At 40.2% G+C, this 24305-nt stretch overlaps 1 protein-coding gene across 1 annotated transcript; it reads right to left on the bottom strand.

Moving 5' to 3' along the window:
- Positions 1 to 729: 729 nt before the first annotated feature.
- dcbld2 (discoidin, CUB and LCCL domain containing 2) lies at positions 730 to 23359 on the bottom strand. Its single transcript, XM_044130676.1, has 15 exons — positions 22971 to 23359; positions 17696 to 17920; positions 15128 to 15265; positions 10548 to 10599; positions 10382 to 10454; positions 7625 to 7758; positions 7487 to 7527; positions 7102 to 7317; positions 5267 to 5391; positions 4667 to 4811; positions 3780 to 3929; positions 3598 to 3691; positions 3475 to 3524; positions 3262 to 3396; positions 730 to 2297 (listed from the first exon to the last, which is right to left on the bottom strand). The coding sequence occupies exons 1-15, from the start codon at positions 23071 to 23073 to the stop codon at positions 1909 to 1911; spliced, it is 2070 nt and encodes a 689-aa protein (XP_043986611.1). The 5' UTR covers positions 23074 to 23359; the 3' UTR covers positions 730 to 1908.
- Positions 23360 to 24305: the final 946 nt, after the last annotated feature.

Here is a 24305-nt window from a genome sequence, read left to right as displayed (position 1 = left end):
TGACTGAAAATCCTAGTTTTTAGAGATGAGCTCATGACTGGTCCCAATTTTTCAGCAGTCAGAATAGAAAGTAAATTTATTTTTTTTTTTCAGTGAACACATCGCTAGCTGTGATTTTCAAACCGATGCACTAGGATCTCACCGTTTAAGGAAATATTTCTGCCCAAAAACTATGCTGAACTTTGAACTTAGTACATTTCTTTTTACTGATATTTTTATGGTGTTAAGTTCAGAGTTTAAATATAAAATTAAGTGATTTTATAAACTTGTTGGCTCTTTGTGCAGAAACCCGGGTACTGTGAAAGGTAAAACCTTTTTTTTTTAAAGTAAGGCTGATACACCAGGTGCTTTTTAATTTGTTCCAAAGTGCAGAACCCAATTCTACAAAGAAACTTTCTTATGTGAACTTTTAAATAAGCGTACTACATTTTGATGTACTACAGATTTTGCAGTGACTCCGCCCAGACACAGCAGAAAGTAGGAAAAATATTTTGAGTGCCGTTATGTTTTTTTTTTTTTTAAGTATCAATCAGTGCATCTCAGTTTTGCATTTCTCCACTAAGTTTCACACCTTCGTCTATCGCATGAAATACAGCATCAGCTCATTTAAATGCTTAATTATATTAACTTGACAATTTAATATGAAAGCCAACCGGTTATTTATATTACTTAGTAAATTGCAATGACTGAATTTTCAGGGAAGCACTAAAGAAATAAACATTTCTTTAATAAAATAAAAAACCCTCTTTATTCCTTTCCTCCCCCCCCAAAACAGATTGATTCCACTTATTTTATGCAGCCAGGGAACTTTAATCTCCATAAATCACTCTGTGGTTATTGAACACAATCAGCGTGCGACACTGGCACACCTTCCCACAGCTGAGGCGGCTGTTCTGTGAAAATAAGAAGCAGCTTGATGCACGTTAGACCACCATCTGCCCTCCTGTCAGCCAGTGTTTTGCTCAGATCAGTGCCGCAGGAGAGGAATGCATTTCACTGGTGCGACATTTAAACGTTTCAGCCACAAAACGGTTAAACACTCGGACGCCGACGAACACAGAACAATTGATCTCAACGCTTCAGGACAGATGCAACACCGACTTAAATACTAAATCACACACTACCATTTGCAACAACGTAACACTTCTCTAATTTAAGACTTTTTTTTTTTTTTAATGGTTGTGATGATGGCACGGATTTGGACCACAGAAGGCAAGATTTGGTCTCCATTGGGAAAACTCATGGATATCATGGGTAAAATACTTCATGACAGAAGTTATCTTAAAAGATATAAAAAAAGAAGAAACTTCTTGCAGCCATCACAGTGCAACAGATTGATCCGCTAACAGTGAGGGTAGAAAAAGGGGGAGGGGCCGCTCGGTAATCAGCAGGATGTGAAATAAAACAATCTGACAATCGTTTGACCTAAAAGGATCGCAGTGATGGCATTACAACAACTATTAACAATTTCAAGTCATGCTTTAAAACAGAAGTACCATAAGGAAGCGGCGTGATGCAACAACGCACCGCGGCGCGGTTCTGAAAGGTTTGAACGCGAGCGACGCAATAAAACATGCAGTGATTGGATGGTGAGACGATCGGGGTGGAAATCACAGCTTCAGAAGAGAACAGGTGGACACGTCACAAACAGGGACAAAGTCTTTCACAAACAGTAGTCAGCTTCCTCCTTTCCGTCACCAACACATTCATCGTAGTTTCAGTGATAGGACTCTAAAGGCACCACGCAAGCAGTTTGTAGCCTTGCAGAAAAGTTCAGGAAATACAGACATCTCCAGCTGAATCTGAAGCTAAAAGGTAGTGTTCATTCAAGACTCGAAGCCAGGTTCAGAAACCCTCCCAGCCGGGTTTTCCTTCACCCAAACTGGGCCCGTCTGGCCTGTTTGGCGCTCAGCCAGCTGGCTTTGGAGGAATGTTTTGAGGGACCTGATAGGTCAGATCCTGAGTGGGCATGGCCTGTCCGTTGGCATTTTTAGGCGTGTCGTAGACAGACCCCTCAGAATGGCTGCTGTCTGTCCATGTGAGCAGAGGGCTGGGCCCAGAGCCCATAAAATTAAGGACTTTGGAGGGCAGGTGGCAGCCCATGTCCACCACGATGGGAGTCGCGTATTCAGCTCCTGATGACGGCAGCGGCTCTGCGTAGGGGTGGTAAACGTCGGGTGGGATGGGAGCGTCATACAGGTCTGGATCCGAGTAGCCCGGTTCAGGCCCTTCGTCTGGTTTAAAGGTTGACCGTGCACCCAGTGTGGGCACACCGCTCACCAGCGGTTGGGCGTACTCTGTAAACAAAATGGAGGAATAAAAGTTATTTTTGGGGTGTTTTGGTGCATTCTCTGTGTTGGAAGTTAAGAGCTGCTCCTATTTTGCAATACAATAAGGGTGCATTCACACCAGTCCAGTTTGGTCTGCTTTAATGGACCTCTACCGCGTTTGTCTACAAGCTCTGGCTGGTTTAGGGACCTGTGAATGCCCTTTGCTTAATTGCCTTCTTCCCATTCAGCATCTGGTACCATCTATGCCTCAGATAATGGTTATATGTTTCAAACAGAACAAAAAGTTAGACTTAAAGATTAAAAGAAGCACCTATAAGATGCTTATTTGAGATCACAAACTGCAGTACAATACTGTTTAATCAATGTGGACATAAGGTGATAAATACTCACCCTGTGATCAACAGTTTGCTCGCTTTTTCTGCTGCAAACTATTTTATCATCAGCTTTGTTTAAAGAAAAAAACAAAAAAACAATACTGCCAACCTTAATTCTTAGGGAACCAATATAGCTCATGTTCATCACTTTAAATTTATTGAACCTGATTTAAACTGATGATGGTTTAAACTCGCATTGATTCAAATAACACCAGGAGTCTAAACATTGTCCCTTTTGGACTATTGCGTCAGAGTTAGGACTTCCCTCATGTTGGACAGAAACTGATCATCGGCTGAATATTTTTGCATAAAAACAACCATGATGTGGGATCTTTACCCACCTGCGGTACTATGTAATTCTGAATAAATTAACGTATCATATTATGCAATCCTCACAGAAAGCGAGGTAGTAACGTGAAAAGATGGCCTCCAGGGGGCAAATACAGAGGCTGACAAGACGCATCCTTGTACAATAGTCAAAGGAAATATTAAGCTTAAAAGATGTTAATAACTTCATAAGAAACATGTGACTAAAACATCTTATTAGCCTTTAAAAGGATCAGATTTTTTTTTTCCTGGCAGTGAACAGGGTGTACCTGCAGGCTCAGCATGCAGTCTGGGAACGGCGCTATGCCCCGCCAGCCGGCTGACCTCAGGGGTGCTGTAGCGAACCGAATCCTCGGTCTCCATCATCTTGGAGGGCAGCAGCTGCTTCATGCTTTTCCACCAAACTGCAGCACACCAATAATGAGTCGCGGCGCTGCGATATAACCACACACGCGGCTCGAAGTGACAAAGCGGTGACATACCTGTCCGATCCCAGTAGGGAATGTCGTACGTTCCTTCTGCGCTCTTTTTCCTATACGGAGAACAAAAAGTCAGTAAAGGGGAGACGGCGCGTTGAGGAGACGTGAGGGGACACAAACGCGTACTTATTCCTCCAGTGGCAAACGCAAGCCACCGTCAAGATCAGAGCAGTCAGAACCACGACCGCCACCGGTACCAGAACTGCCATCAGCACCACATCTGGGAGTGAAAATACAACGCTGAAGCTGAAAACAAAGATTTACTACTTTGCGGATGGGAGGTCTCACTCTGGTCAAAGCTACCTTACCTTTGCCGCAGTGGGGAGGCATCGTCGTGTTTCTGATGTCTGGCGTGTGCGTGGCTTCGCTGAGATGAGGCGGGTGCTTCGTCTTCGCAGGAGGTGGGGTGGAACCAGAACCGGAGGTAGTGAGCAGTTTTGTAACAGCTGCTCTGCCACCTGAGCAAAAGCAACAAATACATCCATGAATTGAATTGTTTTTTTTTTACTCACTGCAAAATTGAGTTTCTGTATCAAATTAAACATGCGGTACTTAAAAATAAATAAATGAAATAAACCTTGGAGTTTTGTACATCCCGCCAACAACAGTTTAGTGCATCGTTAAAATCCTTAATTAGTCCTAAAACAAGTGATTCATTATAGGGTGGTTCAATTGGAACAAGTTGTTCTTTTTAGCTTTGGAGCCAAATCAAAATAGACAGAACAAAGTTTGGATATGTAAATGTTTCACCATACTCTCCGTATTCTCACCCCTTAAACTTACTGACTTTGAGACTACAAAAGTCGAGGTATTTTACTAGTATTTTTATGTAATAAAGTAGAACACAATATTGACGTGGAAGAAAAATTCTCCCATCGTTTAAAAATGTTTTTCACAAAAAAAAAAAAAAAAAGTGAGCAGTGTCATGGATTTGAATTCAGCAAATGTGTTTATGTATTCATACATGTTCACCTGACAATAAATTTGATGGAAATGTGGAAAAATCTAAATAATTTAATACTTTTTCTTCCCATTTAGAACTACACACTACGTTTTGCTTTTATTATTCTTCCTATAGCACCTTTACTTAACCAGGATGTCTCATTGAGACCAGAAATCTCTGACCTGTAAAATACTTTTGCCGGCTTTTTTAATACATTGAAGGGATCGTTGGTGGAGAACTAACTTCCTTTACCTCCAGGAACGCAGCCAAACAACTCCAGCTTTAGAGCAATCCTCTGGTTCCACAAGGTGGGATTTATCCTCACAAAACGAGCCTCGATTGGAGGAATGAAGTTATTCCTCACCTTGTCCTGGTAGTCCATGTTACCTTGGAAAATCTACCGCAGATTAAGAAGGAAAAAAAAACAAAACAAAAACATGACAGCTGAAAGTCAGAGGTGGCGCAACAATGAACAACAGTTATTTCCCCACTGGAAAAGCTGATGGCTACTATCTCCCACACAATGAGGGAGTGTGTGAATTCCCCACAGAGAACCGTCACAGGCAGCAGCTCCGCCACTCAATCCATATCCTTCCATTATTAATATCCGACTCGGCCATTACAGCACTTAAGTGCGACCACTGCCTCCTCTCATTTCCTACCATCCACATCTTTTAGTCAATATCAGCTGCTGGGGAAACAAAATACTCCTGCCGCTTTAAGAAATTACTTTACCCATTTACTGTAATTTGGAGGGGAGACAAAAAAAACCCCAAAACATAAAAGCAAATGACGTAATGGCTGAACAAGCAGGGTTTATTGATTTCTCCTTTTTTTTTTTCCTTTTTGTACCTTGTCTTGTGAAGAATTAGTTTCTCTGTGGAAATGCCACTCCTTGCCATCTTTACTGAACAGAACCCGGTATGCCTTCACAAAGTACTGGTACTCGCTCCGGTCGGAACCCGTGGTGACAATAGCTGCGGCGACGGACAGAGAGGAAACAATCAGATTGCAGGCGAAAAATAAACAGGGCTGCAAAGCATTGGGAAACCTTCAGCTTTTCAAACCATTGTTGATAAGTAGGATCAATGTATGTGTGTCTGATCAGATTGAATTGAGGTGACGTGTTGTGAATTGGCGCTATATAAATAGCAATAAATAAATATAGTAAATATTGCCGTGAAGACATCAGCCGTGATCTCCCCCTTCCCTCTCCTATGTGAACATCTGCTTGGGATATATTAGCCAATAATTATTGTCCTTTCCAAACAGTCTGTTGCGATTTAAATAGTTCTGACTTATTTGCTATATATACTGTGCAGCTTTAAGACTAATACTATGTTCTTTATTTGGACTGAAAGCTGAGCTCCATGTCTTTATGGAAGCATCATTCATACACAACATCGATATGAAACCTTAGCCTTAGAACTAAGCCTTTTGTTTGTTTAACTAGAAAGTTAATGGTCCACAAACACATATTGAGTTAATAATGCAAAACTATGCTGGCAGCTTGTCAGATCAGGACAGAAGCAGGGAGGATTCTCATTTTGTGCTGATGGATCAGAACCAGGTTTAAAGCAGAGATTCAAAATACATTAAGAAGAATCAGGAGCATGAGACAAAGTCAATAGAGAAGGCAATATATATTTTTTTAATTGTATTTGAACTCAAAAAAGCTGTTTATCATGGTTTTTAGGACCTAAAATGGCTTAATCAGAGAACAAATCAAGTTTGGATGTTATTTTCTGTCAGGTTTTTACAGTGTCATAAAACCCCGATGGCAGAAAGGCGTTTTGTCTTTAAACGTAGCAAAACCGTTGAGAAGCAACTCAACGGGACAAGTAATCGTCATGCAAGTTGTGGGTTTGATTCCTGCTACCCCCCTCCACCCCCCACCCCCCACAGGTCAATGTGTTCTACATTAACACATACTGACACATGTTCATTGTGCAAACTCCCATAATTTCATCAAGACAACTTTGGCTGTAGCTCATAAGTTAACATTTCAAAAACAGTTACATGCAGTTACTTAAATCTAACATAGTTTATTTAACCCAAAGGAACATTAAACGCTGCAGTAGGTCATTATCATTCTAGTATCTTCCATGGTGAATGGTGATGCTGTGGGCAGGACGGTTCTTTGGTAGCACTCAGTTTTGCAGCGAATGTGAAGAGGCCTCTGACTGAAGACTCTTGCTGTATGACAGTGTTATGACATGTTAACAGCTCAATATCTGGGGAGCAGAAACAATGTTCCACGGCAACGTGTCCTGGGGGACAACACTGCTAATCCACCTCATTTGCTTTTGCTGCTTCTATTTAAATCTCTGTCTGACAGTATGACTGAAAGTCAGGAAGAGAGACTGTTGAATCGGCTATGATCCGTGGTTTAAACTGCCTCATTGTCTCTCTGCTCTGACTTCACGAAGCCTCCTTTTCATCTCCTCTGGGATTTGAGGTCATAGTTCAGGTTTTATTTGAGCTTTAAAAGATGCCAATCAGCTGCTCCTATTTGCAAAAACAACACTTTGTTGCTACCATTCCGCAACATAGCAACTGTCCGAAATGAAAAGAGCAGAAATCTTTCAAACAGCACAGCATCCAAAGGAATAACCCACTAAAACCATTATGACTAAAGATCTTGTTAAAGCCATAGAGAGAGGAAGAACAACAGAACAGAGACGTACCTGTGATCCTCTTCTCCCTCCTGAAGTCAACCTGCAGCCACTGCTGCCGGTCGCTGGGTGAAGGAGCCCAGGGAAGCCCGGGCTTCTTCAGACGAGCTCCGGACTTCCCCCACACGACGTGCTCACCGGCGGTGGTGTTCCAGTCCCACACGGACGAAACGCTGAGTTGAGAGTCCACAACACCACCAGATTCCAAACCCAGCGTCCCGGAGCAGCCTGAGAGGCATCCACAACACAGAAGAAGGCTTAGTTTAAAACATGCTTTAAAATTGGTGTTTGGAAAAGTGCGCCCGTACTTTTTTTTTTGTGTGTAAGAAAAAAAACCTCACTATTTCTATATGCGTTCTAAGCTCCAAGCTTTCACGAGAAGAAATCAAAAACTCACCATCTGTTTTGAAGGTGAAAAGATTCTTTGATAAAATTCCTCTGAAAGAAGATGAAACAGAAACTACGAATGAATAACTGAACAGGAACGAAGAAGGTCGAGATAAGTTTTCTGGGCTGCGGCGTCTGTATTTCTTACACAGTGGACGTGACGTTATTAGCCAGTGTTGCCTCGTAGTGAGGAATGCCTGTGCTGCTCACCACGGTGATCTTCCCGCCCGCAGCATTGGACACCGCACCTGCATGGATAGCCGCCACACACAAAGGGGACGACTGCAGGGACGAGCACAGGAAGGGAAGACAGGAGAGACTGTTGCTAGGCACCTTTACAGCACAGATTATATCTATTCAACCATGAAGAGCAAACGAATTACAGTTTTTCAAGCTGGTGGGAAAAAAAGGGCTTCAGACAGATGAGAGACTGGAAAAACCTGTTTTGGGTCCAATATCTCCAAAGCAATAATAGTACTAAAAGAAAAAGAGAAACAATCTCTCGTTACCACCACCCTCCGTGACTGTTAGCTTCTCAGTCACTGTCCAATATGGACACCAAGGGTAGAACAAGTCCATCCAACTAGCCAGACATGTTTCCGTCATGCAAATGGGCGGCACTACTAAAAGAACAGAACACCAAATACTGAGTGCATGCAATTGCTTTTGCGTTTGGGATTCAATATATCGTGAAGTTCAAACCAAAATATTATCTGAATGATGCCGAGCTGAAGCTCTTAATCGTGATTAATCGATTTATTGAAGTAATTGTCAACTAACTTGATAATCGATCAATTGTTAACTGGACTATACACACTAAAAAAATAAAATAAAAAAAATCTGTTGCTCAAAGAACACCAGAGGAGTAGGTAAGACAAAACGGCACAAAAAACATATATTTGCAATTAAAAAGAAAAACCTGCTTTGTCTGTAAATACATTCCCCCCTTAACTCATTCAGTTTTAGTTTAACCTGGTTGAAATTCTATTAAAAATTTTTTTTAAAAACATCTCCTGTTAAGCATCGTTTCCTGTCCAATTATAAATCGGTTAATCCAATCAAATTACAGAGTAGTCCTTCACAGTATTGATCAATCAAGCATAAAGAGCTAAACCTTTCACATGTTGATGTTAGACGTTTTCTTTTAGCTGGAGTTAGAGCCTTTGCTACAACTTAATTTAAGGAATGGTATGTTATGGCAATTTAGGTAATAAAATTAACATTTTCTTATTTAAAAAAGGAATTGAATGGACGTGCTGTGGTGGCGTAGGGGATATCGCGACCCACATTTGGAGGCCTTGAGTCCTCGACGCGGCCGTCGCGGGTTCGATCCCCGAACCCGACCGACATTTGCCGCATGTCTTCCCCCCTTTCCTGTCAGCCTACTGTCATATAAGGGACACTAGAGACCACAAAAAGACCTCCTGGAGGAAAAAAAAAGGAATTGAATTATTGGTGTGTATGCATTTTAATGTATTTCTCATTTTGTACAAAAAAAGGGCTATTGTGGCAAAGTGAAAAATCAACTGAACGTTGCAAATTTTTTTATCTGATTAATCGCCTGTCAAAATAATTCATTACTAAAACAATCATTAGTTGCTGAGGGTGGATTAATTCTAGGATTATTCCACAATCAGCCATACAATCTGAAGAAAACCTTTGAAACAAAGACTGTTGAGGTTTACTTTAATTAAACCTGATGTTCCTGAGTGAAGCAATGAGAAGTTTACGTTCGCCGCTCCAGCTCCACTGCCAGTTTCATGCAGCGATGCGGTGTCCGCCCTGCTTTACAGTGTGATCACTTTAACCTTCGGACTCGAGCAGATAAGTGACATCATCCCGATTCATCAGCTTCTCTCTGAACAGAGAAAACCGGGAGCCACTGATGGGAATGAGTCACGGCCGACTGCATTCCTGTCCAAACCTGCTTCCACATCACAGAGCAGCTGAGGAAGACCCAGATTACCCTGCCACCCCCACCTCTTCCAGAGGACGAGATCCTCCATACGAGCAGCTGCTCGAGCAGGAGTGAAATTTTATTACGGGAAAAAAGACCCACAGTGGAATTAACAGCTGAGAAGATTGTGGGAAAACTGGTGACCCGCAAAGTGACGAGTACACATGCAGCATGCTAGGATTTATGCACGAACGCAGCAGTAAAAAGGCTGCCACAAGCCATCAACACCTTCGCTGTGACTCTTAAACTTCCCAAAAGTCGCACGCCACATCCTGGAGAGAGGCTTAGCAAACCGCTGCGACAAAAATCACTGCACCCTGCCTCCAAGGGAGAAAACCGCACACTTAAAACACACATGTAGCAGCGGGACGCAGGAGCAAGACGTTGGAGAGGGAAAAAGACACCCAGAAGAATGAAACAGTAACCTGGGTGGAAAGACTAATGCAACATATCGACAATCACCGTTCTGGAATCACACACGCCCTCCAGAAAGCAAAACATGAATGAATCACATGCAAATAAAAACACCCCCGGCGTCCACACGCAACGCGTCTCTCTAGCATTTTAACCACATTGACTCATTCGGCAGGTTTTTGTCTCTCCAGAAACACTCAACACGCAGCTCTGCTCGGCGCTCTCCTGCAGCTGGACTGGATTACAGGGTTATTATTTTCAGCCAAACTATTATCTAACCTCCCTTTTACCCAGTGACCCTGCCCCTCCTCTGTTCCTGTGGGGAGCCTCGCTCCCTGAAGCGCACGCCCCCGCGCTCCTCCCTGTCTTCCCATCTGTCAGGAACACCCTTCTCTCCATCTTCCAGCAAAAAAAAAAAAAAAGGCTGAAGAAAAATAAAACTAATGAGCTCATCATTAGGAGACTAAGCAACTGTGACCTAAAGCACAGCAGGGGTTCTGTGAGGTCATCAAACCAGGACGTGGCAGTACTCACCTCTCTGTATCCATTTGGTGTAGTTCCAGAAATCTTCTCTGTAGATGTCAAGCAGCCTGCGGGACAGTATTTACTAAGAAGAAACAAAACAAAAACACCATTAATATCAGTCTGGTCTTTGAACAAGATAACTAAATAAAATCAACACAAAGCAAACAGCGTTCACCTGAACTCTGCCTCTGGGAAATCGGATCCTTTGTCGAGGCAAGTGATTAAATCTGCAGAGGAAAAACAAACGGCCTCAGAACTGGTTTCTCTGCATGTCGCTGCAAAACTAATGTTCTCTCTTCCTCTATAAAAAGCAAACACCACTGTGTTTTCTGCAATCAATTGTCTGAAAATTATAAAGTGCAGCGCCCAAAATTAAAAACCATTGTTTTCCAAAACCGGACGGGTTTTTAGAGAAACTTCTAAAGCACAGAAGTTTTTAAAATTGAATACATTTTTCTTGCTCACTCAGAAAGTGGAGACACAGCACCTCACAAAAGTATTCGCAGCTCTTCGTATTTTGTCATGTTAAATCACAAGTGTCAAACTCCAGTCCTCAAGGGCCGGTGTGTCCTGCAGTTTTTAGATCCGCCACAGGTACAAAACACTGGAATGAAATGACTTAATCACCTCCTCCTTGTGTAGATCAGTTCTCCAGAGCCTTTTTTTTTTTGTTTGTTTCCCCTCCAGGGGGTCTTTTTGTGGGCTCTAGTGTCCCTTATTTGAAAGTAGGCTGACAGGAAGGGGGAAGGAGAGGGGGGGAAGACATGCGGCAAATGTCGGACGGGTCCGGGAATCGAACCTGCGACCACCGCGTTGAGGACTGAAGGCCTCCAAATGTGGGTCGCGCTATCCCCTACGCCACCACAGCACGCCCAGTTCTCCAGAGCCTTAATGACCTAATTATTCTATTCAGGTGTGGTGCAGCAGAGGCACATCTAAACGTTGCAGGACACCGGCCCTCCAGGACTGGAGATTGACAGCTGTGTGTTAGATCCACAATGGATGGATGGAGTGTCTCTGACCATTGGTTTTGAAGTTTTGCCACACATTGTGAGTTTTTGACTGAGTTGTGATCTAAATCTTTGGATTTACCGCCATCCATCTCCCCATCAAACCCAGTCAGCTTCACTGTCATTGTTGAAAGACAGAATTCCCATAGCACCATGCTGCCCCCACCATGTTTCAAAGTGGGACTATTGTGTTCATGGTAATGTGTGTGTGTGAGGGATAGAGCAACATTCAATGGCTGACCTCATGTTCAGTGGCTGCATGCCTTTCTCATTTTCTTTCAGCAGTTCGTGTCTGAACACCATTAACAAAGTTCGGTAGTGTCACAAAATCTGTATAAATATTCAAATTGAGGAATACTATATTTTTCCCAAAGGGAAAATAAATGTTGTCACTCATCATCCTTGTGTGTTCAAAGAGTGGATGGTGACGCTGTGAGCAGGAAGGATCTCTGGTGGCAGTCAGTCTTGCAACGTATCTGAATGGGCCTCTGACTAAAGACTGTTGCCGTTTGACAGCCTCAGGACTGTCATGACATGTTAGCATCCCAATATCTGGGCAACAGAAACAATATTTTGCTTCACGGGATGAAACCCTCAGTTGTTGGCAAGCACTGCTAATCCATTTTAAATCTCATATTATTACAGATAGACAGAAATGCCAGTCTGGGATGCAATTATTAAAACATATATGTTCAGCATTTGTCTTTATTAACTCAAGTTTATAGTCAGTAACTAATATTTTAGTTGAAATATGCAGACTGAGTCCAGGTATAATAAACATGTATATCCTACAAATAAAGTTTGATGTTCACTGGATTATATTTAATATAATCCATGAAAACCTGAGTGGTTTGTATAAATTTGACCTACAAATTCGAATTGCCTTCCCATCCATGAGTCCAACAGGTTATAAAAGCATTTAAGTGCTTTTCTTTCTATAAATTTGAATGTCACGGAAAGAAGAAGAGGATTTCTTAAATATCAGGAAAATTCATTTCTGTCTATAGAAATCTAAATGCAAGTGCCGTACAATTTCAGGAAAAATATTTAGATACCATTGCTGAAAATGTCAGCAGTAGAGTCAAACTTTGTGAGTCAAAAAGTCCTGCGAAGGAAAAAAAAACAAAACATATATATACAATATAAGATTAAATAGTTCTGTCGAGACAAAATTTAAGACCTGGGAAAAACATATTAAAGGCCGACTTACTTTTTTGTTGCAAAATTTGAGATTTTACATGGACAGCATGAGAAATATTAAACCCCATCAAACATAGCATCTATTATAATTGAGATATTTCACACATTGATACTGCGGTTCAATATACTGTACAGGTCTTCAGAGGACTTTATAATGAAATTCTGTGGGAGCCATGTCAAATGTTTCCACACAAGGGAAGCATGTACAAGATGACTCAAGTAGAAAAGTGACTGAATAACCTCTATAAAACATTTTGGATCGGACCTGAAAATTCCCGCAGCTGCTCGCATGTTAAAAACAGACTTGCCAACCAACTTCAGACGTCCTGGATTTGTCCTAATTGTGGCTTAAACTACATCACTCAAAGGAAAATAAATCTGAATCCATAAATCCGAGGAGATTCAAATTGAGTTTTGAACCTGACGTGAATCTTTCCATGTAAACTCTGAGAAACAACAAAGTAGCCCTGCAAGCCTGTGGGAGTACAATGGGTGATCAAACACACCAGTCGTGTCTCGCAGGATGACGTGGGCTGCTGGGAATGTCGTGTAAACTCTGTGGTGACTTGCAGCCTCCTTCTGTCGTGACCACATTAATATGATCAAAACTGTACCTCCAAAACAAAGTCAAGATGGAAAAAAAAAAAGAAAAAAAGCCACCTCGCATCGCCATGGTGATTGGCTAACTTTTTGTCCTAGCTGCCCACTCACACACACACCTGAGTGATCATTCTCATGTGAGGAAAACACAAGCATCAGCTTTGTGGCGGGAAAATGCCACCCAGTGTGATTCAGCCACGATGACCGTTGGAGCTAAATAATTGCGGATACTTATTTCTTGCGGCTTCAACTCGTCTCTTGCCTGTTTTTTTGGTTTTTTTCCCCCCTTAAAACCTAGAATATTTCTGAAACTTTCTGACCAACACGTGGACTGAGATAAACAAGATATAACACGATATAAGATAAACAAGAAAACTTGTTTGTCACGAGTTTTTAAGTTCTCAAGTTTTGGATGCAAAGATGAGGATGTATTTAAGAGAAAAACCTCAAACATTTCCTTATGTGACAGAAGAACCTGAATAAATCAGACAAGATGTCAGGAAGAGAACTGTGGACTTCTACAAGTCTGGTTCATCCTTGGGAACAATTTCTAGAAGATGCCACATTCATCTGTTCTAAGAAGGTCTCGCTATCACTCTGTCCAGGAAGGACGAAGGTAAAAGCTGGAGTTGGTAAGAGAGCGCCCATTATCTAACGAATCCCTAACAGACTTGGACTAAGAGGTCATTACTACAAAAGCAATTTAGAAAGCAAGATTACTGTTTCAAAATGGATTTGGTGCTAAAGAACCTAATCTTTAGAGACATGTTCTAAGTTCTAATGAAGTCAAAGTCGAAACGTTTTGCCGTAGTGGTTGTTGTTACATTTGAGGGGGAAAAGGGAGACACCAGTACGGACTGGAACCAGGTTTTCTGCAGGTTTCACAAACTCAAATTTCTGACTTTTAAAGACTTCACTGTTAATTTCCACCTGGGATTAATAAAGTATGTTCATATATTCATTAGGGTTGAAATTTAAGACTTATATTTCCACAGAAATGTACAAAAGTCTTCCAGCCAACTGGAGATAAATTTGCACTTGAGTGCAAAATGGTTAGCTAACTAGGAAGGGTATATTAGCGGGTAGTTAATAGCAGCCTCAACAATGCAATAAAGATGTCAAACTTTTGCCTAAATCCCACGACAAAAATACTTAGAAGAGATTAAATATTTCTGCCAGGACAACATTTTATACCTGTAAGTAATAAATTAACTTACTTTTTAAAAATGAATTTAAGATGTTTTAAGGCCAAACTAGTTTAGTTACAAACTGGCATTAGGTACATAAAATCAATGTTTTCAAGTGAGTATCATAAAAGCCTGAAAGAGGTGTGTCTGAGTACAGCCGCCTACAACCCTGACCTGGTTATACCAGTTCAGCTTGTGGACGGACACCCAAAACATTTGACCCAAGTCAAAGTTTGAAGGGAAAATTCTGCCAAATAACACATAAAATGGCGAATCTGAAGCCATCGTTCTTGCATTCAGGGAAACGGGAATAATCCTGGTCATCCTAACTGATGTAATCCAGGAAACCTTCAGTCACATTTTATGCCAAGAAGTGAGAGAAAACGGTTATATTCCTTTTCACGCAGTGCACTGCACATCTGATGGTGCAGATCAAATGACAAACGGAGACAAGGAAAATGCAACAAGCTGCCAGCTTTTACACAAACCCATATGTTAAAAGATTTGTGTACGAGTGTTTTTTCAGGACAATACAATTACTTCACAGTCATAAAAAATAAAGCTGGGGTACAGAAAGAAAACAGCTGTGACTAACACAGGAAATCCTAGCAACTCTTACCTCCAGGGCTAAAACAAAAACGGAACCAGGCTCAGTGCTCAGGTCTCTTAATTAAAATGAACGTCACTGGAGAATGAAGACAAAATAAAAAAAAATAAAAAAAACAGAATAGTGTAGAGCAAGTCAGCAGCCTGCATACCTGAGTGTTCAGTGGTGGAGTAGGACAGGTAGAAACCACGTCCTGTACGGTGCATCACACTCCTGAACTGGACGGTCACCTGGTTGCCTGAAGACTCGATCAGCTCATCAACATTCTGATCCAAACCACAGTATTTCACTTTAATGCAAGAAATAAAAAGCACAGTGATTAGTGAAATTTGATGCATAGATTTAAAGTATGGAATAAATACACAGTATACTCAATAATGTACTTTTTTTTTTTGTTTTGTTGTATTCCTGGCTGGTTAATTAGTTAAGGTATCGCCTCCACTTGCCAGCCTGCATTCACTCAGCTGCTTTACAGACATGATGTCACAGTTTTCCAAACGTCATTTAAAAAAACAAAAAAAAACGTTACCGCTCAGCTACCACCGCTTTAGTTTGTACAGCATGACCAGAGTAACCAGAAATATCTACACAACAATCCGCCTTTATTGTAAATGAGAAAATAGTAACACCCTTTCAGCTGTGCAATGTGCAGCAACAAGTGGGGGAAGGGCAGCACCTCATTATGATATGCTCTATAAAGCTGGAGAAGAAACAGGTCACTCCAGGGCATTTTGCTTGATGACTCATTAAAGTTACTTCAAATTGTAGGAATAGCAGGATGGAAAATATGTATATTTTTTAAAGTGACTTTTAAAAAAAAACAAACAAAAAAACCCCTCAATATTCACAATGAGTCCACGCCTTCTCCAGGCTGTGTGACAATGTATACAGCATAATCAAGCAATCTTTTGGGATTTCCTCCAACTACTTCATTCAGTGTTCCCTCAGCCACAACAAAATGAAATCAAACTTAAGCCTAAGTTTAATTCTCGGCCCAATCCAGAACAAAACTATTAACAGAAATTGTCCTAAGACAGAAAAAAAAATGACATTAGCACAAATGAGTTCAAACTAAGGAGCAGGACTTTATACATCAGGTTAAGTTGACTAAAAGATGACTGAGTTCCAAGTTTCAAAAGCAAGCTCCAACCATGACACTCCCACCACCCAGTATGAGGTGTTCATGCTGGTATGGGGCCAGTAAACATTCCATTGTAACAAAATGAGCAGCGTCACTTTTCCTGTGTCGCAGTTTTCTGGTTGATCAGCATATTTTCACAGTTACTTTTCTCTCACTATTAAAAGATTAAGCCTACAGGCCTTTTGACAAAACATGGAATGTAAAGAAAGCGAGAACTACACGGCTCACAATAATCCATTGTGCAACATTAGTAAATTGTTCGCAACAATATTTCACTGAGACTCTACAAGACCCGAATTTTAACCAGAATATTTTTTTTATCTCCAATCTAGTGTTGTTATTGTTAGCTTGTTGTCTACTCAAAAGTCTGGTGTCAGGCCAGACTGTTGTTTTGAACCCAACAAACATCAGTTACTTATAATTAAGAAATAAAAATACATACAGACATGTACTTCTTTAACTATTAATTAGCTCCATTTCAATTACTTTCCTTTAAGACAGTGTAGTATGCCTCAGAAGCGCAAACACAGACTAGATTATAATTTTAGCCAATGACAGTGACTGTGGACAAAGCAACCTAAATTCAATGCGAAATGCTTGCATTTCTCTCTGACTGCTACAATCCTCTCATAAATGGCTGCTGCTTTCATCCCTCCACACAAAGTGGGCTTCTGTGGTTCTGCTTGTGGAACCACCGAGCTCCCCATCCATTATGGTTTTTGTGTGTTCTTTAAACAAAGGTGAAAGCAGCTAGAAGTATCAGTATCATGTGTCAAAGTACACCGGGCTGCTTTGGGCTTGAGGTTAGTGGTTTGTTCTCTCTAAGTTAATCTACCCCAGATAAACTTTATAATACATTTAACTAAGAAAGAAAGTAGACTTTCTGTTTAGAAACATGACCAGAGTAAAGGTTTAAAGCTGGGTAGCTTTAAATATAACCAGGGCATCTTTCGACTTATTCTTTGCTCAAACCAGTGAGCATCAGCACTGTGCAGGTTGGTTTCTTTAAAATTAAGCTTTGCCTGAAAGTTCACAAGTTTAACAATTAACCAAAAACATTACACTGGGCCCACCAAAGGTGCTCATATCTCATAAACCTTTTAAGATTTAGTAACGTTGCAAGCTTAAGCTTCAATGTAAATTTATATCTATCCATCCAAACATAAAAAGTATGGAGGGAATTTTCATCCGTGCCCCTAAACTTTGAAACTTGGGATTGAGAGTAACAAAAATAATACTTTTACAGTTATTTTAATGATGGCAGACCAAAAAGTGATCATCCCAGTCAAAAATAACTTCAAAACTATTTGATCACCACCGAGTAACTGCTGAATGTCCCCAAGTGTTTCCATTTTTTGCTTTTTTTTTCTTGACAAGCACACAAACAAAAATAGCCATACAACTTCACTTACAGCAAACATCAAAATGTAGGTGCACCACTTATAAACTGGAACAAAAAGCTGCCTGACCTGAAGCAAAGGGTGGCTTTTAGTCATTCCTAAAAGTCACCCTCTGATCCCAAAACTTGATGGTTAAAAGTCTGTTTCAGAAAACCAGTCAGTATCTTGTTTTTCTCACCAATCTCAGTCTTCTTGGATCCGATGCCGTTGTAGAGGCGGAGATAGTTGACCTGGCAGTCACTGTCTCCTAAGTCCAGCAGAGCAAATCGAAAGTGGATCCTCTTTCCACGCGGCACAGTGATCTCCCACTCACACACAGTGTCACTCGGGTATGTCCTTGGATTGTCCAGAGAGGAAAGGGTCCCGCTGCTGGGGCCGAGCACACTGGGGCCGCAGCCATCACCTGCAATGCAACATAAATACTCACATTTATATTTACAAAGCAAAGCAAAAATAATATAGAATTTTAAGATGCTACATTAACTGCTACAAGCTTAAAGTTTCCTGTTTTTGATGTCAGCCATTCTTGTTTTAATCAATCCTTCTACAAGAGAGGAAAGGAGCAGGGAAGAACACCTAAGAGGACATAAAGGAATGGCAGACAAAAGCACTAAGACAAATAGAAAAAAGAAACAGGGAAGACAAGCCCCAAGGGAAGGAACAAATGAACAAAGAAGCAAGAAGAAGAAAATTAAAGAAATGATGGTCTGATGCTGAGGGATAACATTTGGACAATGACATAGCAAATAATGTGAGGAAAATCCAGTATTTTTCAAGATTCTTGTCTCTCTTTACTCCTCTGCATGTGAACAGAAATAAAATCAAATTTCATCTATTTCCTTTTACTGGCAATGTAGGAAACTGGAGACTCCATTATTAGCCCAACAAATCAATGAGTTTTCATCTTTTTCTATCTCTTAAGGTACCTTGGAAAATGATCATCCACAGTCCTGACTTCCAATGCATCCCTGGATTCCTCAGAAGCTCTTCAATGGCCAAAGGTTTTCAGACTGATAAAAACCTTCACTGCTTCAGTTTTTCTGGCAACACTTTACATCATGTCTAAGTTGCAATTCAGGAAGTTGCTATTCAGACAAAATGCCCTTTTCCCCAAAATGAATGAAAACTTACTTAATTACGAAAACATTGGCTGCAGGCTGTGTTTTGGCCAGACACAAATGACCAGGTATCATCCTTTCTGTGATCTCATGGTCAGGAGGAAATTATTAACCAGGAGAGCTAAACTGATAGTACTCTGTCATTTGTATTGGATTAGAAGGGCAAAATGGCTTCTTAAAGTGGCTTGAAATCATTTTTCCTATGGAGAACCATGGCTATTTAAAAGGCATCACATGTCGTAATCAATTTTCATGAAGGTAGTTTGCATATATTGTTACAAGAAAGACTGCACACCCATCAACAAATGATGAAACTGCTAAGAAGCTTCAAAGCGTCCATGTGCAAGAACTGTCGCCTAAAAAGGATTCAGCTAAAGGATTTGGTTGCCACCAGTGTAGAGCAATGGCAGCATGCTGGTATGATTGTAATTACACAGAGTAAGGTAGACAATGCTGGGGAAAGCAGACACAGAAGCTGATCTTCTCAAAGTGTAGCATCAAGGACAGACTGACTTTCTGCACTAAGTACGAGGACTGAACTGCAGAGGACAAAGGTCAAGTTATTTTTTCTTAATCAGAAGCCATCTTCCACCCCATCACTTGTGCAATTGTGCAAGACACTTAACCCCAAATTGTCATCCAACCTGCATAGCGCTATAGGAAGTTGTGTTTGTTGTAGGTGCACCTGGGAGACTCGGACTCCAATGTAAAGGTCCTTTAAGTGGTCCAAAGGGTTAGAAATGATTAGATCAGCTCAGTGCAATTAGATCAGAGGAATCTACTCGCACAAACCTTTCAACCTGAAAGTTTTCCTACATGATCTCCCCTTCAGCGCCTTTATCTTAAGTAATTGGAAAATGAATCTGGGAAATTAAAAGTTTGAAGCATTCTGAAACCTGAACACACTCTTTTGTACATCTACTCTTTATCCTAACAACCTCATCCAGCTGCCTAGCGAAACCAGGAGCGATAACAGTGCAAATAGTTTGAGACTTTAAACCTTGAACTAGCTCACAAATCTTGACCTCGGTTTTAAGACCAAACAAGAAGTCTCAGTTACACATTTCTGCTCAGAACAAACATGCTTTACTATTGATGAGGTTAAAAGAGACAGATTACACATCCCTACTGTTGCACTCACTACCATGGATGTTCAATTAAATGAACGTAGGATCATACATTTATATTTCTCAATCTGTAGAATGTAGTCTGTCTTGATATCTTGAATATTTTAATCGCTGCTTTCGAAAAGAACAATTCCTAAGAAGTGGTTGCAGTGGTTTACAGAAATGCAAAAAGTACATGCCACTGCTTTATAAGAGATACCACAATGAGAACAGATCAGAGTACAGAATTTGGGGACAAATCAATATGAAGCCTAGTAGCTATAGAAGACTGTTTATCTTTTAGAAAAATACAAAATAAAATTATTTTGTTCTTTGCTGACACTCAAATGCAAGTCTATTAGATCATCATATGGGAGAATTGCAAGTTCACAACCAAACTTGTTTGTTTAATCATTAAATGTCACGGGGATACCGGTGTCTTCATGGACCCATTGACTTACAGAAATGGATGATTAGGGGTAAATGTACCAGAAAAAAAAAAAAAAACCTTGCCTGAAGAGTGAAGTGGAACAAAACATCTTAAAGCTGAAACAACACAGAAAAACTAGTTGTATTTCCCTACGTTCTTAAAGACCAGTTATAAAAATATTTCGCCATTTTAAGCCTTGAAAGTTTTCAATCTCATAATCAGACAGCTTATGATTGCTGGTTCTCCTCTCAATCCTATTCGACAAATGAATGAGCTTAATAGAGTCAAACCTATGTTGTACAGGCAGGAGGATTATGGCTGAAAACCTGAACACCTACAAGCAAAACTGAAGAGTTAGTTGGTCCTCAAACAGATGAAGACCAAATCTTCCTGCGCACACACACTGGAAGACTATAGTGAAACTGCTGTTCACTGTTGTTACTGACTTAGGTGGTGCTCCACTTAAGTAGATGTGCACAATGCATTGAATGCAAGTCATCATCTCAATATTGATGCAGTTTATATTACAATTGCAAATGACTGCTTTGATGCAGTATTTAGTGGGGTATTACATTTCTAATGAGATGCTTTAATGCTCAGTGTGCCAAAAATATTTCCAGTCAGTTGGATGGACTTTCACTGCCCTGGATGTCGACTTTGATAAAGCGGTGGAGACTTTGTAGTGATGGGGGAAAAAGAGAAAGAAATGTGATTTAAGTAGAACTGATATCCTTGCATTATTCAACAATAATAACAGCTTTATTATGAAGTTGGAACTTTGATCATTTCCAAGAATATAAAAAGTGATAAGCTCAGCTGCTAGACTGAATACAATTAGCAGTAAAAGGCGAGTTTATTTGTAGAGCACATTTCAGCAGCAGGGCAATTCAAAGTGATTTGCATGGTGAAAACGTAAAACATCAGATAAAGCATCCCATTTCAGCCCCAGATCAACAAGCTCCTCCTGCCCCCGTGTCGCCCTTTCGTACTCATCTACTTACCTGGGTTGGAATTTTCTCAATGATGGGATATTTTGATAAGAATTGCTTTTGATCGGTACTGCTTTTAAAGCCCAATTACAAATTTTGCCTTAATATTTAGTATCATCAGCATTGTTGAACGTAGTCTCACTGTTTGTCAATGTCACAACATTCTGTGTCCTGTCATCCCAACCGTTGCATTTTGAGTCATGAATGTCGAATATAAATCACTCTTCTATACCACTCAACACTTGTTAACGGCAGCGTTTAGTCCAACCAGATTATTTAATTTACCCAAAGATGAGTAGAATATTTTTAAACGCACCTAAATTGTAGTTAAGTTTTTAACTATTTACTATAAAAAACAATCTACTGTTTTGATACAGGAGGACATCAAAACGACTATCAGAAGTAAATTAGCTGATTTTTATCAAAGCCACCAACAAGACAGAATATTCAGAAAACATTATTAACTGGAACATTTAAGATGACATCTAAAAACAGTTTTGCATTTAGTAAGTCATTTTGAATAACAACCTTTCACAAGTTTCAGAATTTGGGGTCATAATCTTTAATAGAAAGAAGATACCATAAGAAATGTTATGGTCCTGAAAATGTTTTTTTTTTTTTTTTTTAAAGTTCAAAAGGCTAGAATATTTATGCTTAAGGCTCTTACTGTGAGGAATTTTAGCAGTGCCATCTCAGTTTATAATTTAAAAACTTAAATTGCTTTTGGCAAATCACCTATTATTTAGCAAATCCTACTGAGGAAAAACAAGACACCCAGGTACAATGCTAGTAGTCCAACGCATTAGCTTTAGCTTATAGGCTGTTTTGACAGGGTTTTCATTTTTAAAACTATTACAAAATGTACTGTGAGAAATGTTGTTATGGTAATTGTTTGAACCTTATTCTGGATTCCCGTAGCGTGATAAAACTTTGCAGACACACGCCATGGTGCTAAATGAATATTTTTCTAGCCTTGAGTTATGCAAGAGCCCTCTGAGTGGACATTATCCAGATGAGCAGAACAAAAACACGACAATGACTCAGAAATGTTACTGAAAAACTGCAGTGAGCTACATCTCACATTACGCTCTGTAACACCAGTAATCATTCCTGAAGTGATTTAATACCATCTTTGTGTATATTTAAAAAGTATTGCTAGATTCAATAAATTAATGACAAACTGGGCACAAGGGTTTACTCCCACCCCCAAAGTGTTAAGAAAAGCCAATCCATCCGAGTGTAGTTTAGTTAAACTTGAGTTTAAGTTTAGCTATCCTTTTATTTGGGTCCAGTTTTGTGCTTAACACATAGTCCTCTGTGATGTGTATCAATCATTTAATTTTGTTTATGGCAAAGACTTTTCTTTGACCATAAACTTTTTAAATGGCGTCGTTCTTTAAACCAACCTATAAAAAGGCCTAACAGATGGTAAATTTAAATGGTAACCAGTTTATTGGGAGACTACAATCAGAAACACATTGTTGCTTTGACAGTAAAATCCTTAAACGCCCGCTGTTCATTTGTTATAAACATTTACCAAACAAAAAATGAAAACGTCAAGTTTCAGGAACCGGTTTGCCTGGTTTTTCCCTCAGCAGTTTTCCACCAAAAACACCAACCTCCACAGTGCGCGGCGTGAAGCAGAGCCCACGTACACACACAGACACACGGCCATGTAAGGCAGGTTTTAGTTAGCTGGACAATAACACTTCCTAAAAGCCCCCTAACAACACCTTAAACCGGGATGTGTTCGTGTATTTGCGGTCACACGGGTCTCCTCCGGTTATCACCGCAGCTGTGTGGCACCAACCTTTCTGCCCTCGACAGCCCTCCGCGGTGAGAACGATGAGCACGGACAGAACGAGCACCCCGGCCCCTGTCGGTCCCCTGCCCACCATTACCGCTCTGCCCATAGCAGCCTGCAGTCTGAATGCATACTGCTCGCTTCTGGCCCCAGCTGCTGCTGCACCGCTTCAGCCTGGACGAAATGGTAAAAAAAAAAAAAAAGAGGAGAAGACCAAATCTTTATCTCCTCGAAGGCGGGTAAGCACCTGGTTTCCTCCCGTGGATGTGTTTTTGTTTAGCTGAAATTTAATGGTGGTTAGCGACACGCTCGCTGTGGAGGAGGTCACTGTTCTACACACACTCAGCCAATCTGTGGAGATACTTCCTACACACACATACTCCGCCTCCGGATCTGGGAATGGGATACCCGAGTCCCCCAAGTGGTCTGAATGATCCCACACAGCCATAAAATGCTAGGAGGATTCTCATCCAGCTGAATGGGGAAAAATAATTATTGTGTTTAAATAGTATCCGAATTTAAATACAAATATAACATTCAAATAGCCGGACTATCAAAAAAACTAATGAGCCCCTGAAGTAAAATTTAGAAGAAAAAAAGCCTGATCCTTAAAACGTAACTGAAGTGAAAGAAAATTAATGGATTTCGATAGATGAACTATTGTTTTTAAACTGCATTTAAGCAGCTCCACATCCTAACAATGGGGGGAAAAAAGAAACAGTTTAAGTATCAATTTTTAAAAGATACTAAAATTATAGAAAATAATCAATTGCTAAACTATCTAATAAACCTTTTCATTTCAAAATTGTATTTAAATACCTAAAAGAATTGAAAATTAAGGAAAATATTGTAGCGGTGGAAAAATATTTAAAAATATTTAAGTACTCCCATTGAAACAATGCAAGTACTTATACTTAAGTACTTTTTCGATGACAGATTTCACATTTTATTTTCTTTAAAAATGTTTGCCAGTGACCCCACCCCCATTTCAAATTATTTAACCTTTAAAGCAATCAGAGTATCACAGTGAAGGAGGCTGCACTCTTCAGAATTAATTAGGAAAAGTTTACAAACCATGTATTCTTTTCCATTAAGGTGCTACTGTTATTTTTGTCGGTGTTCCACTTTAACTGAAACGCTCCTACTTCCGACTTCCGAGGTATATGGAACGCAGCGATATAACCCAGACATAAAAAATACAGTAATCTAAATTAACAGAGTTAAACATTTCACCTTATTAGACGTACGTATGGTACACAAAAACTGTAGACAGCATTTCTTTCTAATATTTTATTATTTTTTTTAGACAACTGGTAGTAGCTGGCTCGTCTTGCTGCTACA

Source organism: Gambusia affinis, linkage group LG11, assembly GCF_019740435.1.
Source record: "Gambusia affinis linkage group LG11, SWU_Gaff_1.0, whole genome shotgun sequence".
Classification (NCBI taxonomy): domain Eukaryota; kingdom Metazoa; phylum Chordata; class Actinopteri; order Cyprinodontiformes; family Poeciliidae; genus Gambusia; species Gambusia affinis.
The sequence above is the reverse complement of the archived record's forward strand: the minus strand, read 5'-3'. Positions and strand labels throughout refer to the sequence as shown.